Below are 18,440 nucleotides of genomic sequence, written 5' to 3'. Positions count from 1 at the left end.
ATGGAATATTACTCAGCTGTAAAAAAAGATAATCTCAAGGTCTTTATAGATAAATGGTCACAATTAGAGACTATACTCATAAGTGAAATAAATCAGAGCTTCATGTGCAAGCACCACATTGTCTCACTAGTGTAAAACCTCAAAGGCTTAATAAAAACTCGGAGGTATGATAAACAATGTGAAATGAAAGGAAAATGCTCAAGAGTAAGGGGCACCTGGGATGTGGAAAAAGAGAAGGAAAAGAAGGAGAAATTCTGTATTTATGTATATGCAGGATAGTTAACATAGTTGTTCTACTGTCTTCTATTTGTTTGCTGAAAGAAACAGTTAATGATTCCTTGATTGATCAATATTGCATGTGTCTATCTGTTTTCATGAGAAACCACTTTGAAGATATCAGTATGTAATAGAACAAGCATTGTTAATTTTCTACCACTTTGTTTGTAACTCTGTATTGTTTGTATTGTTCTTTTGGTGTTTTGTAAATGATTGTCTGTTAATGTTTTCCTCATTTTATTTTTAAAATAAAAAAAATATAAGAATGAATATTTGACCTATTCTGGAGAAGATTCAGGGCTAAAGTGATTTGGAAGGAAAGACTACCATGTTCTAAGGTTTGAAGGACTGATACGTATAAGCAATATTATGTTTGCCATATAAGGTACACAGGAGATGAGTTAGGACAAATGCTTAGAAAGTACTGTAATACAGCTCTCTAATTAGGCAAAGAAGGAAGAATAAAGGAAAAGCTTATGTCTACTTAAAAGCCCAAAACAAGGATTTATGGAAGAAAAAATTGTGGCCATTAAATAGACATGTTTTCTCAGTGCACTTCAATTTTCTATGGATGTCAGTATCCCAGTACCATTCATAATCTAGTATCTTCTTAATTTTTCCCCTTTGTCATTTTCCATACTCTTCACTTTCCCAGATCTCAGCATTTTTTTTTTCTGTTCTTTCTCTACTTACACTTTGGCATAATTTTCCAGCCTCAGCACGGTTAACCTTTTTCTCTTGAAGAGCATTTTGTGGGTGAAGAAATGATTCTTTATGTCTAGAAAAAAAATGACATAATAGTAAACACTCTTTAGGGCGGTTTGCCTAGTGCTAGATTCTTTACAACTCAATATACAGAATCAAACAGTAATTTAGCTTTTAAAAAGTGCAACCCAGAAACTAAAGACAAATGAATGAATAATTAAAATTGAAATCTAAGAATGCATTAAATAGAACACTGAAACTTAAAAGGATATTAGGGGTCATGTTGACCAACTTCTTTTTACAAATGAGAAACTGAAATTTAAGAGAGATGAATTCATTTTTTCACAGTTCTACAGCCAGATACTTTAGTTTATTTTACTTTAATTGCTTCAAAATAGTTATGTAATCAAACTGGCTCAGTTGATATATTTATTTTGCTTTTTAATCACTTTGTTTGGCTAATAATAAACAAGCTTCAGCTTATTATTTCCATGCAGTACTTTTTGTTGTTGTTGTTTTTGGTGCAGGTCACAATTACTAACCTAATTTTAGTTTACAATATTTATAATGAAAACAAGTTTATCCGTTGTAACAAAGTGTTTTAACTATGTTACATTATTGCCTTAAACTATCTATAATAGAAACCTGCGCTTTTCTGAGCTGTTTAGGCTGTATTTCTGCAAGAGGGAAAAGTGGCACTTAGAATATTTCCTGCTGACTGCTTTCATTATTAAATAAATGAGCCCTACAATAAGCTAAATGTAAATGACTTATTTTCTATCAGTTTTCTATGGTAGGATCTGTACCTCATTTTTAGAATTATTAGTGATAGTTATCCATTTAGTCTTGGGAGGATTTTCAGCTGAAGCTGAGTACAAAACAAATTGGCACCCACCACAGTCCACAGTAAAGACTGCAGAACATGAAAAATCAAGGTATCAGAGACATCTCTTCAGAGGCTTTTTCTAGTAGCATTTCTTGAGACAGAGCAAGTTACCAGTTTCAGTCAGTGGGAAGACCAAAGATTCTTTCTGTTGGAAAATAAAGTTTGAACAAATTCCTACCTCCTGCTCTACAATGCCCACGGAAAGGTACAATGATATCCATCATATATCAAGACAATCTGTAATGTAGTTTTGGCTGGTCATTTTTTTTTTTTTTTTTTTTTTTTTTTTTTTGTACCAGGAATCGAACTTAGGACCTTGCGCTTGCCAGGCAGGTGCTGTGCCACTGAGCTGTATCCCTGGCCTCATTTTTTTCATTTCATCTCTTTTCATTAAATTTTTAGTGTAATTTCCTAAAACTTAGCATAATTACTGTACTTGTAGGTCTATTTCTGTACCAATCTGGCAGTTTTTTTTCTATTAAGTTATCCACTGAATGTATTCACTCCAGTTCTTTTCTGCTTCCTTTAGAAACTGTATAGCTTTTCATATTAGGTGAATTACATTTTTTCTGCAGTAACAGTCTTCCTCCCTAGGAAGAGAGAATAGCCTCATTGCATAATGGGCCCAATTCATAAACAAGGTCTCTGAGTCAGTTCATTGATGATTGTCTAATTAAAATTTATTACGTTTGTGATTCTTTCAGAGATTGTTGTTGAGAAACTACAAATGTTACATATATCTGCATGTAGATATAGTGATATTTATAGAAGTTTTAAGACTAGCTTAATTTTTCAAATAAGGTTAAGCTTCCAGTCCACATTCTGTTATAGTAAAAGATAACCTTTGTGGTCTTGAATCAGTTGATTCCTTAATAGCCTAATGAGGGAAAATAATTCTTGGTTTCAATTCATAGAAATATTTTATAGTTAAATATTTGAAGTATTTAAAGAGAGTAAAATCAAGTTACCAATAACTTCTCACAGTCAGGAAAAAGGCTGTTATGGTCTTTCTTTGCCACAATTTCAGTTTCTAAAATACAAGCAGATAATTCCTCAAAAATGCTTTTGAAGTGATTATGACTAGTGGAAACTTTAGCCACTTTGTCATCTTTTTTTTTTTAATAAGAGAAAATTGGTTTTTAAATAGGTAGAATATTCTTCAGGATTTACTGGATAGTTTTGGCTGTCTTTCTAATCTGTGTACCATGACACTGTATTGTAGAGGCACTCTAGAAGAACTTTCTTTTTTTTTTGGTTTTTCTCCGGTACCGGGAACCAAACTCACGACCTTGCGCTTGCCAGGCAGGCGCTTTTGCCGCTGAGCTAAATCCCCAGCCCCTAGAAGAACTTTCGTATACCTGAGATGTTAAAGATTTTTTATTGTGCTTCTACAATGATATCTTGCTTCACTTTTCTCTTACTTCCTTCTCCCATTATTTTTCTTCTTTGTGTATCAACTGTACTTGTGTCCCTTTCAAGTATATCATATATAGAGGAAATACTTGGTTTTTTTTTTTTTGTTTGTTTGTTTGTTTTTGGTTTTTCTTCCAGTACCAGGAATCGAACTCATGACCTTCCGCTTGCCAGGCAGGCGCTGTGCCACTGAGCTAAATCCCCAGCCCTTACTTGGTTTTTTTTGAATAGAATTTTAGGTAATTAAAACTGGACTACTGAAACATACTTTTTTTTTTTTTTTTTTTTTTTTTGGGTTTTTCTCCGGTACCGGGACTGAAACATACTTTTAATCCCCCTCAGCAAAAACAGTATATGTGATCATCAACCATGACTTTTTCTTTCTAATTTATTAATGAAAAAATTTACTATGTAATAAGGTAGCTGTCGTTTGAAGACTTCCCATCTGCACCGAGTCTCTCTGAATAGCCAAGGCTTCCCTTGATCCAGGGCCTAAATATTCCTGTTGGAAGTCTCTCCAGATCACTCTCATACCGTGAAGTTAAGATTACTTCATTTCTCCTACCTTGTATGTTTCTTTTAAAATCAATGTTCTTTTCTGGGGATTCTACTAAGACTGTTCCAGGGGTCTTACCAGCTCGCATCTACATTGTTTACCTGTTGTGATATGTGCATGTGATTTAACCCTTTTTCTCTGCTGTTTCTTGTTAATTTTTTCCTCTCTTAGAGTTATAATCTAGGTTCATTATGTTTAGAATTATTATATCTAACAAAGGACTTGTTTCCTCTTTTTTCTTTCCTTTTTTAGATGTCTTTGGTTTGTTTTGGAAATATTAATGGCTAAAAATGAAAATAACAGTCATGCATTTATCAGAAAGATGGTAGAAAATATTAAACAAACAAAAGATGCCCAAGGACCAGATGATGCAAAAATGAATGAAGTATGTACTTTTTTTGTAAATATTGTGATTCCATTTTGGTTTAAACATCTGGTGTGGGGTATGAAACTGTAATATTCATAGACTATAAAATAATTTTTAGTATTTCTATTACCAGTGACACTAATGCAGAATTAGTAATTCTATTGGTAGTAAACTCAAGTAGTTTAAGCTAAAATAGTTGACACTTGCTTTCAGTTATTCTTTTGACCAGATGAATGTTCTAGAATTACTTCTAATTTACAGCATTTAAGCTGCCAATTTAAATACCTAAGTTTTAAAAATTCATTTCAGAAATTGTATACCGTGTGTGATGTTGCCATGAATATCATCATGTCAAAGAGCACCACATACAGTTTGGAATCTCCTAAAGATCCAGTACTACCAGCTCGTTTTTTCACCCAACCTGACAAGGTAGTTACTTTATTATTTCTTTGTGTAAGTTGAAATAAAATGTATTTTCAGCAATAGCTTTTAAGTAAGATCAGGAAGCAGCGTATAGAGCTGGCACTAAAGAACATAAAAGATTGTCATAATTTTTTAAAACTAGTCAAATTGTAGGAAATAGAGGTGTAGACGTTAGGATGATTTAGAGTTTGAAGCTATACTAAAAACAGGCAAAAGATTGGTCAAATTGTAAGGATTTGTGGGTTAATGACTATGGAGCAAAAATAGACAAAAGAACACCTATAGAATCTAAAGTTTCAAGGAAAAAAAAAAAAAAAAGAATCTCAGGTCTCAAGCCCATGATTGGGCTTTTAACTGCTGTGAGGAAAAGATGCAGAAAATAGACACTGGAACAAGCCTAAGATTCTGAGAACTGTAGAAGTGTTCTCAAACTAAAAGGTGTTTTCTACAGTCTTAGAAATTCATACTTTATCTAAACATATTAAGTATCTGAGAGTCTAGAAGCCACCACTATCATCTTAGCAGTGTATACAGTAGCCCTACACCTTCACCCACTAGCTAAAGGGGCTGTCTATTTTTTTAAAATTTACTTTAAAAGTAAAAGAAAGAAAACATAATAACAGACATCCATTTACAATATAGCATAAGAACAATACAAGCAATACTGAATTACAGACAAAGTGGTAGGAAATTAACAGTGATTGTTGTATTACATATTGATATTTTCAAAGTGACTTCTCAGGAGGGGCTGTCTATTTTTAAGCTGTCATTTGGAGTGAACAGGCAGGGTAACAGAAATATATGTGTCCTTGTCTCCGGAGAGAGTTACTACAGGAGCATGTTTTTTGAAGTGATCTTACAGCTCTAGCATGTTAGAGTTCAAATATGTTTTGTTATTAATTGAGTTTGAGATGAGGTTAGTCGTAGTTTATTATAATAAAAATGAATAACTAAAATTTTGTGTTTTAACCACTTAATAGTTTATGCCTAACATCACTCGAGCAGCACATTTGTTTATATACTGACTGTCCTGAGCGTTGCTTCGGCAGGTGTCATTGCGGCTAGTCAGTTCTTGTATAGAATAAATTTGACAAAATTGTCATTTTTATGGTTCTTGTCATATTAACTTTTAAAATTAATGAAAAGAATGTAATTTTTCATCATCCTGTTTTTAAGGAATTGCACTGGTAAGTGATTAACTGATGAATTTAAATAAATATGTATTTTAAATAGCTGTTTGTTGGATTCTGACTACCTCTTAATGCAGTGTTCTAATATTTACTGACTACTTCTTTTTCTCTTGCTCGCAGAATTTCAGTAACACCAAAAATTATCTGCCTCCAGAAATGAAATCATTTTTCACTCCTGGAAAAGTATGTTTTGAGAATTCTTTTAATTTTTATGTTATTTATTTCTTGTGATTATTGGCCTAATAGTTACTTTTTGTTTTTTAAAACTTTGTTTAACTCAAGAACAAAGGAAATGTAATTAGTTGACTTATGTCATTACTGAGGAATTAGTTGTCTTATGTCATTACTGAGGAATGATTGGGTTTACTATACAGATACAACCCAAGATACGTGAACCAATATTTTAGCTTCTTATAAAACGCAGGAAACTTTGGTCCGTAGACTTCTTATTGTAATATCAAGATAAAAATCTTAAAAAGGCTGCATCTGTGTCCTTTCACAAGAGTTTTAGTTACCTATTTTCATTATTGACTGCACATTTCATTTGTTCTCACATGTATATAAGCCTTTTCTTCTAAATAAGAAACTCAACTATGTTTTTTATATAGTTTTTAATTTGTTTGAGTGATCTTCAATTTATAATTCTTATTTGGATTAAGGATGGGTACATTTTTCATGGTTTGTATGCAAATATAGTATTTATGGTTCTTGAGATGCAGATTTCTTTTGGTTTTAACCAACTAGAAAGATGCATGCATTTTTCATTTCAGCCTAAAACAACCAATGTTCTGGGAGCTGTTAATAAGCCGCTTTCATCAGCAGGCAAACAGTCTCAGACCAAATCATCACGAATGGAAACTGTTAGCAATGCAAGCAGCAGCTCAAATCCAAGCTCTCCTGGAAGAATAAAAGGGAGGCAAGTACACAAGAAATACTATACTTTACATTTAACAGTTCCAACAAGGGTATGAAATTTAAAAAGAATACAACTGAAAACATTTAATGTCAGGGAATGGAAACCTTGGTGTAATTATGTAGAGATTCATATTTATTTGCTTGCTCATTTTCTGTGTAAATAGTTTTAGCCTTTCACACTTGAACTTGTTGGAGCAGTCTTGTGTCAGCATATATGGCCAGTTTTCAACCTCAGTGTCTAGCACTGTTAAAGTATAGTGCATCATAGTCATTAAAATGGTGAGATCGAAGCGAACATGCAAGAATTTCCATAATGCATTAATGAGTGAAAAGGCAAAGTATGTAGAACAGTGTTACGGTCTCTCTGTTTTGAAAAAGGATTTACATTTACTTTTGTGTATATAAGCATAGGAAGTTGTTGGAAGACTATACAAAATCTTAACAGTGTTCACGATAACTGGTGTAAGAGATGATTTTATAGAATTTTGTATAGTTTGAATTTCTTTTTATCATGTATATTTATGAACATTTTTGGTGGTTTTAAAAAAGGAAAAAGACAATTTGCCTTTCACTAGTTTTAGCATAAATGTTTAGGACATCATTTATTAGTAGCAGGCCATTGTAAAGGGCTACACTGCCATTATTTATTGAATTTTGCCATGTGATTAGAAAGACTGAACTGTATTTTGCATCTTTCATAACCAGTCAGTAAAGAAAGGAGAAGACATGTCTTTATCAGTTTTCTTTTAATCAATAAATTTTTAAATAGCATATAGTGGAATAAAAATGGCATCAAAAACTTTTTTTCTGTTCTGGATTCTTATTAATGCTAATATTAGTGGTCATTACCTAAGTGACCCTTCAACTGTATAAGTTAAATATTTCCTAGTAGATGGCCTCATACCTAATGACCAAAACATTTATAGCAACTTATTTTCTAAATGATTGATTTTTTTTTTTCTTGAATTCTTGATTATGAGCAAAAACGTCCCAATTCATTCAGTCCTCTAGGCCTTAGAGCCTTAGAGTTGTCTCTGACTCTTTCTCTATCTATATGTATTCTTTTGCCAACTTTAGCCAGTTTTTTCCATATAATATTTTATATTTCTTTTTTACTATTATCATTTAATTTATTCCTTTAAGTATTGTAGTATGTGCGTTGCTATGCACATCTTATCACCATAAGATGGTCTTTTAAAAAATACAGTTGTCATATTATTCCATTGCTCAGAAATTTTAAATAATCCCCTTTTGTTTGCTTTTAAGGTAATTATAGTACAGTCTTGTCTTTCCCTTGTTATTTAGCAAAGCTGTATTCTGATTTCACTACTATACTTTTTAAGTGTTTTCTTTAAATTCTCAGCCTCTGACCAATATGTCACATTTTTCCCCCTCCAAATCCCATCTGTTCATCTCTTTCCAAGGAAATGAGCTAGATGTGTTTGAGAGGCGAGCTCGGTCAGAAAGTAGGAATGAGGGAAAAATCGTAAGAGGTAAAGTTGAGAGGTGGCCAGATTGTGTTTGGACTGTGTGAACAAGGTAAAGAATTGGGATTTGATTTTAAGTGTAACTGGAAGATACTGTTAAGGAGTATAGATATCTAATTGTGCTTTTTAAAAGATCGCCTTGATTATTTGTGGAGAATGCAGTGTTGAGAAGCTGTAGTTGAGATTAGGAACAGCTAATAGTAATCTAGGGAAGAGGTGAAGAGGGAGGATGATGGAAGTCAAAATTGTGATTTATTTTGGTGTGAGATTCAAATAGCTTGGCTGATGTATAAAATGTGAACAGTTAGGAAAAGGAAGGATTTAAGAATGTATCCTGGAATTTTTGTTGGTATCTGGATAGATGGTAGTGCCATTTATTGAGATGTAGAATCCTTGATGGGCAGCTGGCTATGTATTTTTTGGGGTGCAGAGGTGGAGAAAAAAAAGAGTGTTGAAATTTTGGCTGTGTTAAAAGTTCATATGACTTTTAGAAATGCAACTAAAGTATTGAACAGAAAAATTGTGTATATGGTGTTAGAATTCAGGGTAGCAGGACCAGAGGTTGAGATTTAGGGTTTAGCAGTGGATACAGTTTTAGGAAGCAGATAAAGATAAAAGGCTGGACCGTTTCAAATACATGACAGCAAATGCTATTAATTCACTTAATAAGTGGTTATTGAGTCTATAGCAGGTACAGATTCAAATTTTAGTCTGCATTGGTAAGTAAAATTGATAGAAGGCCCATGTTTGCATTTTAACAGGAGGAAGTAACTAGTAAGTAATAAAGTGCATTACATCTACAGAGAGAAGAAAAAGAAGACTGGGGGTAAGGGAGAGGGGGACAGTAAATTGCCAGTGTAACTAAGAGAAAGAGTTTTAATGTGTTTTATATTTCCATCCCAAAATAGAATTTCAGTTGTAAAATACTTAGGAAATACATGAAATTTGTGTGTTTTTGAAAACCATATTAAATGAGCATTGCTTCTTATTGATTTGGTGCTTACCTAAGGTAAAATATTCATCTTCAAACTATAAAAACTTTCCTTCGTAAGGCTATAAAGCTAAACTAGGGAACAGAAATAGGTTTTAAGGTTGACTGTAATAACAGTTACACATGTCTGTATTAAAAGGCTTGATAGTTCTGAGATGGATCACAGTGAAAATGAAGATTATACGATGTCTTCACCTTTGCCAGGAAAGAAAAGTGACAAGAGAGACGACTCTGATCTTGTAAGGGTGAGACATCTGGTTTAATTTTATAGTGATAATTTTAGTAGTGATTTTACTCATACAAATAGTAACTTTCACACCAAAACTCTCTGGCATTTGGTTTTCTTCTAGTGGCTTTAGTTACAGATTTGAGTGTATAATGATCTTCAACCATGTAATTTAAGTATATGGCATTTATGTGTTTCTTGTCATTTTGGTAAATCATCTTAATTCTTGAGGTGTTTGAAATCAAACATGCCAATTCTGTAACCAGAACTGCTGAATTGGACTCATTTTGGAATTTCAGTTCAGCTCTAAATATTTTCTGAATAACTGATTAGATTGCTTCAGTTTCCTTTTATTTATAAACAATATTTAGCTGAATTGATTTATCAGAATAATTGAATTAGCTTAAATACATTACTCTTCCTGTTTTATTGTTGTTATAATGACTATTCTTCTCTTTTCTTTGAGACAGGATCTTGCTATCTAGTTCAGGCTGGCCTTGAACTCACTATGTGTAGCCCAGGCTGACCTTGAACTCATGGCAGTCCTCCTGCCTCACTCTCCCGAGTGTTAGGGTTACAGTGACTAACACTTTTGATGATTTGTTGTAATAATAATAATGGTGGTGGTGATGATAATAAGATGTTTGAATCTACTTGATAAATAGAGGTGTGGCTGATTTTCAGTACAATAATTATTTTTGCTTTCTTTAGAGTACTACTATACTTCTTGTCTCACCCTGGCCAAACACTGCTTAGTAAAAGTTTTAGTTATTTTCAGGTTTGTGTAGTAATTTGTCTTGCCAAGTTACTTGTCCTTTCACCTTAGAAAAAAGTACAACTTTAATTACTACTTATGCAATAAATTCTGATACTCATTGGTTATTGAAATTTTTCACCTAAGCAGAATTAGGAATTGATAACTTAGCTAGAAAGAAATCCTGTTACCTGGATTTATGAGACAGTCTTTGAATTGGAAAAGGTATTTTTGTCTTCTAGTCCTAGTAGTTCTCAATGCAGAAAATCCTTCATTATCTGACAGCTGGTTTCTCTGCTAGAAAATGCACGGGGAGCTATGATTTCTTATTTGGTAGAAATGTCACCTAGGCCTTTCACATCCTCTCCTATATTGTACTTTACCCACATGCTATTTGCCCTCTCCCCAAAGTTGGCAAACATGGTGTTATTCTTAATATTGTGTTACTCTATAAATTTCATGTCTACTACCTTTGGCAACGTTGTAAACAAATTCTACTTTATTATTCATAGAACAGTTTTGAATATTTGAATTCTCAAGATTAATTTGTATTGTTATAAGGGAGGCCTTTTGTTACGTTTTGTGGCATGGATCCCATGTAACATAGGGTCCATTTTTAGAGCTGCTAGAACCTTATTAATAAACTAGTTTTGACTGAAATAAGTTCTGTTTACAGACCAGTAGATTATAGCAAAATAGTACTGTTTATATACTGCTAGCTTCACATTTCAATTTTGCAATAAAGGAATTAATCTTCTCTCTGTATATTTATGTGTAAATACCTAGGTTTATTCCATTTAATGTTTCCCAATTCCTGGCTCCTAACATCAATTTTATATTCCCTATGTTTTTAACACAAGACAAAGATTTTTTAAAAATCAGAAATTGTGTTTTAAGGACATAGATTATTTTGTGGTAGTTTCAAGAAAGTAGCCATTGGATCTCCTGTTTCAATCAATGTTTTCTGAAGCATAAAGGAATCCATCTATCTTTTTTAGGTTTTTGGTTATAAAAAAAAATTGTAGCATTAAGAATAGAGGTAATATTTTTTATTCAGCTTTATTGTAGTATTTTGGTTGTTTTCTAAGCTCTGTTAACAACAGTTAATTTTTAGTTTATGCCCAGAAAGTCTAAATCAATGCTAACAAATAAAATCCAGTCACTTAAGTGTCCCACTGCACTGGAATGTAAGGATAGTTTGTTAGAAAATATTTTAATGGAATATACTGAATAAGAAAAACAAGAATAAGATCTCAGATGATACCAAGAAAGTATAAATAAGATTTAAAATCTGTTCTTGATAAACATCGACTCTTACTAAAGATAGGTTACTTCCTTCAATGCTAAAAGCTTTGTCTATTTTAAATCAGTAGTCAGTGTTGTTCTTTTTCAAGGCAAAATACTTGAAGCATTCTTACTGAAAATTTGGAACAAAACAAGTGACCTGCTGTCACCACTAGCATTTAAAATTGTTCTAGAATATTTGACCAACTGAGAAAGACCGGTATAACAATGAAAATGGTAGTCATGTTCATTATTATTTTTGTAGACCTAGAAAAATAAGAGAATTAAGAATGCAGTAAGAGAATTAAGTATGCCCAGATACATATATAAATGCATTTAACTAACTTTTCTCTGATAATTTTCCTTAAATTGATAAGTACTTGGGAGAAAGGGGTTACCTTCATCTCCATAAGGTCTGTAATAACAAAGTAAGATAACATAAATTGTCGCATCAATCAATTTATCTACCTAAACATAACTTAAAAAATAAGTAGGGGGAAACTATACAAGAAGAAAAATCTTAAAGCCTGGGATACGTAGAAAATATGAGGAGAGAGAAAGCATAGCATGTTCCTGCCTGAACAAAAGGAGTTCAAAAGGTGACCTTTTTTCCCCCCGAGTGAATATAAAATTGTAAATTTTCAGTGTGATTTTGTTTCAAGACTGCATGGAAAAATGAACAGATAGGAAAAAGATAATTTAATAAAGATAGAATCAACCCAACTAGAAACAAACATATTTCATTTATAATTAGTAAAACATTGTACTGCTCTTATAATAGCCCAGAAACATTATTTTTCTAAACACTACCAAATAAAGGAAACATTATAAACCAGTGATTCTAAAATGAGCCGATGTGTCCTTGAGGGGGTGGTGTGTGTGGAGAAAACAGTTAAAACCTTTTCTCATAAAATCATCTATTCTAAAACAAGATACTAGTCTTTAATCAAATACTACAGATTGAGGGTTTAAACAGTGGAAAATGACTTTCTCACAGTTGTGAAGACTGGGAAGTCCAAAATCAAGATGGCAGAACTAGATTCAGTTCCTAGTAAGGGCACCCTTTCTATCTTGCGATACCACCTTTTCTACTATGTCCTCGTATGGCAGGGAGAGAAACACTCTGATGTTTCTTAGAAGGGCCCTGAGCTCATTATGAGGGCCCTGCTCTCATGACTTCCTCTGAACGACATTACCTCCCTAAGTCCCTGTCACCAACTATCACATTTAGGGGTTAAACCTTACACATACACTTTTGTGGGGAGGGAACCACAATTGATTCTGAAACACAACTAAAACAGATGCTACCAGAGGATAGAAGAATGTAGATGAAAACAGTAGCCGTCAGTAAACAAGTAGAAAGAACGTAATGCTAAGGACATGAGTGGGCGGTCAAACACAGGAAATGGAGGAGGTAATGCAGTATAATCTGATGGTTTTGTTTTCACTGATTTTTAAGAGTGTAAACGGTGCAGACCTCTTGGAAATTAAATTTGCACTGTAAGTATTCATGTATACATTCTCATTTTTAGAACCCAAAAGAATTTTCTCAATCTCCATCTGTTCATGTATAAACTCTCTGAATATAGGCCAGGATGTCATTTTAAATTTGAAAGCCACCGATTGTGTTTTTACTTAGTTATACCTGGAAATAATCAGTATCTCTGATGTAGAATTAATGTATTATAAATATGTTTAACTTTCAAATCTTGCAGGCTCCATTTAGAAAATAAAATTAGTTCTTTTATGACGTAAGTATGACATTTATATCTTAATATCTGTGTGGCAAAATTATAGAGTTTCTTAAATTGATTATCAAAATAACAGATGCTCACTATGTAGCCCATGCTGGCCTTGAATTTGGGGAGATCCCCTCCTGCCTAAGCCTCCTGAGTGCTGGGATTACAGGTGTGTGCCACCACACCTGGCCCAAAAACTGTGTTTAGAATGTTCTTTTTCATGAAATAGGCCTTCACTAAGACTTAATAAAATACTGATCTTGAAAGATTGCTCATTAAAGGCTTTGTAGCCTAAAATAAAAATGTAAATTTACTCTTACCCCGAAGAAGTACATGTTTATTTAACTGAAAAACTACTAAGTAGGCATGGTGGTGTACCTCTACTTCAAGATATCACTTAATCCCCCAAGTTTGCTATCAGCATGGGCAACATAGTGGGACTCTGTTGCAAACAAAACAAAGAAACAGAACTTAAATAGTAACAGGTCCAAAGTATTCAAGAACTATATGTTTATGACCAAAATAGGTAGCAGCTTTGTTTTGTTCTTCAAAGTATGTGCACAAACTTATTTGTACTGGAGATCAAACTCAGGGCCTTACACATGCTAGAGCTCCAGTGGTGGTGAACCTATGGCACACATGCTGCAGTGGTCTGTTTTTATCATTGAAAACTCCGAAAGATTTGCCATCACTGTGCTAGGCAAATATTCTACCACTGAGCCAAGTCCCTGGCCCTGCAGTTTTATTTTTTAAAATTAAATTCTAAATTCATGATATTTTCCCCCCTTAGTCTGAATTGGAGAAACCTAGAAGCCGGAAAAAAACATCTGTCACAGACTCAGAGGAGAAATTAGGTATGGATGACCTGACTAAATTGGTACAGGAGCAGAAACCTAAAGGCAGCCAGCGAGGTCGGAAAAGAGGCCACACGGCTTCAGAATCAGATGAACAGCAGTGGCCTGAGGAGAAGAGGCTTAAAGAAGATATGTTAGAAAATGAGGATGAACAGAACAGCCCACCCAAAAAGGGTAAAAGAGGTCGGCCACCAAAACCTCTTGGTGGAGGCGCACCAAAAGAAGAACCAACAATGAAAACGTCTAAAAAAGGAAACAAAAAAAAATCTGGACCTCCTGTAGCAGAGGAAGAGGAAGAAGAAGAAAGACAAAGTGGAAACACAGAACAGAAATCAAAAAGCAAACAGCATCGGGCATCAAGGAGAGCTCAACAGAGGTAAGCACGAGTAAGTCTAAACTGCATCTGTTTACTCACCATATTATAAATCATAATTTGATGCTGTCCACATTTGGGTCTTCTCCAAAGCAGAACAGAATCTCCTGAAACTAGTGCAATTGAATCCACACAATCCACACCACAGAAAGGACGAGGAAGACCATCAAAAACGCCATCACCATCACAACCAAAAAAAAATGTGTAAGTTGTAAATAATATTAAATTTCAAACCAATTTCAAATTATTTTGCAAAGTTCATAAATTATATAGGCATACATACTGCTGTATTTAAATTCTAAGTATTTAGTCTCATTACACTAGGCAAGATTTTTATAATCTTACATAGGTGAATAGCCCCATCAATCTTTGGTAATATTTATGCATTCTTACAGGTCTAGGAAAATCTTTATAAATGAAAACCAAATATTATTTCTTACACAGACTTTATGGTTTATAAAAAGACAATAAGGTGTTTAAAATAATCACCATGCATTATATATGTTTCCTCATCACTGTGGGCTGCAGTTTTTCATGTTTATCTCCATCATCTTTTCTTTTTGAAGAAGTTGGATTTTATTTTATTTTATTTTATTTTATTTTTTTTTTTTTTTGGTTTTTCTCCGGTACCGGGAGAAGTTGGATTTTATACTTTGCTTTTATTCTTTAAATTTGTAGGAAAGTAGTAGACATCGTTTTTCTTAAATTACACCACAGATGTGCTCATATGTTGTTGACCTCAATTTTTTGATAGCTTTGTTTTGTTTTCTAATTAATTTATCTATACCTACGTATAGATAGTTTTGGATGTTCACAAAAGTACATTTGTAAGAGACCCGCAAAAACAAATCTGTGTCTGAAATTATTAATGTGGCAAGATATTAGTTATAAATTTGGTTGTAGTTTTCTTTCAGTTATGTAAGCAGAAATAGAAATAATATATTTTCTGTTTGTTAGACATTCAGCACACTTTTTCTGAGAGTAATCTGGTAAGTAATGACATCAGTAACTTTTCAGAGTTGCCAACATATCTTGGTTAAATACTCAGTTATCTTAAGAGTTTTTCCTGTTCCTGTGTATTCCACAGGAAGAGGAAAGTTGCCTGAGTGTCTAACCAGTACTTCATGCCTTCCTCCATGTAATTTTTGTCTCAGGTTAAAAATAAAGGTAAGTACATTTTGTGGCAGCTTTATAAATGTGTTTGAATTCAACTGAGGAAAATGAATATTTTTAAACAATGAATTCCTAAATAATTCTAAATATTTGTTTTAATTTTGTCACAAGAAAATAAGATACTAAAAATAATATCTTTCAACCTCTTAGTTGCTTTATATCGAGACACCATAAAATTAAGAATTTATTGTACTGATTGCTCCTAGAATTACACAAGTTTCCCATGAATATTTGAAACCTAGTATTTCTTTTACAAAATCAGTGTTGAGGCAGATTCTATGTTCTATTGTAGTAGCTTGTCATTCCTTTATTTGGGAGACTTTTTCAGATCTAGAATAATAATATATGTTAGACTTGTCTGGTTTTTTGGTGTATTTTGGTTTCAGTGGAATTGAGAAAAATTGTCATTGTTATTCATATAATTCCTATATAGTGGCACTCGACAGACATAATTCTTTTCCTTATGGAACTTGCTATCTAATAGGCATGAAATCATTAAATATTCATATAAATACAGAATTATGACTTCTGGTACATGTCTTGAAGGAAAAATTTGGGAGGTTTTAAGGAAGTATAATGGGAGAATTGGGGAGTTAGGAAACTTTCCTCATTAGAGAGTGATGATGAGTTGATTATGTGACAATAATAGACAATAGAAAGAGGAACGTTGTGGGTAGAACATTTTTCTGAAGTCAGAAAAATCTTGGTGAATCAGAGCACTAAATGAAGGCAAGGGTTTGTTCGGGTTATTGTTAGGAGTTGGGGAATAGAATGAGATGAGCACAGGTAGGCAAGGACCAGGCGTCTGCAGGATCTTGTGTACTAGGGTAGGAAGCTTTACCAGGGTTTTCTTAATTTGTTGGAAAGCTATATTTTTGGAATGACATCAGCTATTATATTGTTTGCAGATTACAGTTAGGTGGTAGCAAAGGAAATGGAGAGAAGTGAATGGATTTTAGACTTCTGTGAGTGGAATCTATCGGGCCAGGTAAACACTGTGGTATACTGGTTTTTTGTTCAAAGAATTTCCACTTTGAACAGCTCAGTGGATATACAAGCTGCCTTTTTCTGAGTTGGGAAAGATGAAAGGAATATGGTCTGAGTCACACTTGTTCTTTGATAGATCTTATGAAAGATTCTAAACTTGTTTAAGGCTCAGAATATTGAAAAATACTTCTCTCATGATATAACAGGATAAAAATAATAATACATTAAATTATCCTTTACTAAGGTAGTTTACAAATCAAAATGTTTACAAATGAGTTTACAAAACCCAAATGTTCATTTTATTTTACATGTGCTTTTCTCTAGCCGTGTAGGACGCTCCAAGCAAGTCGCTACTAAAGAAAATGATTCAAGTGAAGAAGTAGATGTATTTCAGGGTGGCTCTCCGGTCAGTGATGATATTCCACAGGAAGAAACAGAGGAAGAGGAAGTCTCTGCAGTAAACGTATGTATTTATTAAAATGTCATGTGTTGGTATGGACCTTAATGGTACAGTTAGTAAATATCTGGTCAGATCCATTTAACATACATAAATAAATTGTTTTGGCAGTGTGGGGGTTTGACTCCAAGGTGTCACACATGCTAGGCAAAGTTTTAAGTATTTATATTTATAATTACATAGGAGTTATTCTCTTGATACACTAAATACAGAATCTTTAGATCAGCCCAGCCAACCTTCTTTGTTTGAGAAACTGTTTTGTGATCAGTTCCCAGGTTTGGTGTCTGCACATTTGCTCTAGCTGATGTGATCCGCAATCCTGTTCACCCCAAGGTTCACTCTGTGAATGGGTGGGTGATGCTGTATTGTGGCCTCAAATTTAGTTTGGCTTATTCTTAAAAGGGTTTTTTTGGGGTAGGTGAGGGAGTTTAAAAGTAATAGTGATTGATGTCCTCAGAAGAGAAAAACTACACGATAAACTAAATGACAATCCTGTTCTTTTTATAGTCCCTTTTATAGTTGTTCATATTGACCTGTTCTGAACTAAAGTTTTAAGCGTTCATTAGTGCCTCCTAGTGACTGCTGATGTGTTAGAATTTCAGGTTACTTTTATTCACTTGATTCTTATTAGGACCCAAATTGAGTAACTATTTTAAAAGGTATCAAGTATTTTCTTTTACCACAGAAGTATAAGTAGAAAGATGATGAATCCTGGCATAGTTGTTTTTCTTACATTGGGCATTGACTTCTTACCACTTCTCTCTAAACTTTTTAAATACAAAAGTGAAATACTTTCCTCTTTTACTATCTTGGAAGGCTATTTATAGACATGTCAGGGTTCAGATTTTGTAAAGGCCTAAATATGTAATGTAGAGGCAGAAATTTAAAAAAAGAAAAGTTTCAGGGAAAGAAAAACCATGCCAAGAAAAAGTGAAAATAGATTGGTTTAACAATATTAATACTGTTGTGTCATACATGTATCCATATTAATTAAACATCTGGTGACTTTTTTTAAGGTACGGCGGCGAAGTTCTAAGAGAGAAAGGCGATGAACAAATTTAATTAACTTTCTTGTGAAAGCTTCGGATAAAATCATTTTTTTTAAGCTTGAGGCTGAATAAAGCTTTTGATGCACAAAATGAGACTGCGGAAGAGTGGACAGTGGTGATCTCACCTGTTTGTGGTCACACTTTAGCCATACATATGGTGATAACATGACTATGGAGGCTTGTGAAAGTGTAACGTGCTATGGCTGTGTAGACATAAACTAAAGAAGAAACTTGTAAATATTCCCTCCCCTCCTTTTTTTTTTTTTTTTTTTTTTTTGAGGTAGATTCTTGCTATGCAGTGTGACGGTACCAACTGTTTATTGGATCTATTGATT

General features: G+C 33.4%; 1 protein-coding gene across 5 annotated transcripts in view; it reads left to right on the top strand.

Moving 5' to 3' along the window:
- The window catches only part of Pds5b (PDS5 cohesin associated factor B), a 185,452-nt gene extending 167,076 nt beyond the window's left edge, over positions 1-18,376 (top strand). For 2 of the 5 annotated variants that reach the window (XM_005387707.2, XM_013515891.1), the window contains exons 27-35: positions 4,089-4,221; positions 4,513-4,632; positions 5,937-5,999; positions 6,587-6,732; positions 9,349-9,454; positions 14,003-14,442; positions 14,533-14,643; positions 16,924-17,062; positions 18,073-18,376. In XM_005387707.2, the coding sequence (XP_005387764.1) occupies positions 4,089-4,221; positions 4,513-4,632; positions 5,937-5,999; positions 6,587-6,732; positions 9,349-9,454; positions 14,003-14,442; positions 14,533-14,643; positions 16,924-17,062; positions 18,073-18,108 (1,294 nt within the window). In that variant the 3' untranslated portion in view covers positions 18,109-18,376. The remainder of the gene's footprint in view (positions 1-4,088; positions 4,222-4,512; positions 4,633-5,936; positions 6,000-6,586; positions 6,733-9,348; positions 9,455-14,002; positions 14,443-14,532; positions 14,644-16,923; positions 17,063-18,072) is intronic. The other 3 variants (XM_005387709.2, XM_005387710.2, XM_005387708.2) reach the window with 3 other exon arrangements.
- The last annotated feature ends 64 nt before the right edge of the window (positions 18,377-18,440 follow it).

This window comes from Chinchilla lanigera, unplaced genomic scaffold, assembly GCF_000276665.1.
Source record: "Chinchilla lanigera isolate Chin_1 unplaced genomic scaffold, ChiLan1.0 scaffold00030, whole genome shotgun sequence".
NCBI classification, from domain to species: domain Eukaryota; kingdom Metazoa; phylum Chordata; class Mammalia; order Rodentia; family Chinchillidae; genus Chinchilla; species Chinchilla lanigera.
Note: the sequence above shows the minus strand (reverse complement) of the source record. Positions and strands in the feature narration are given on the sequence as shown.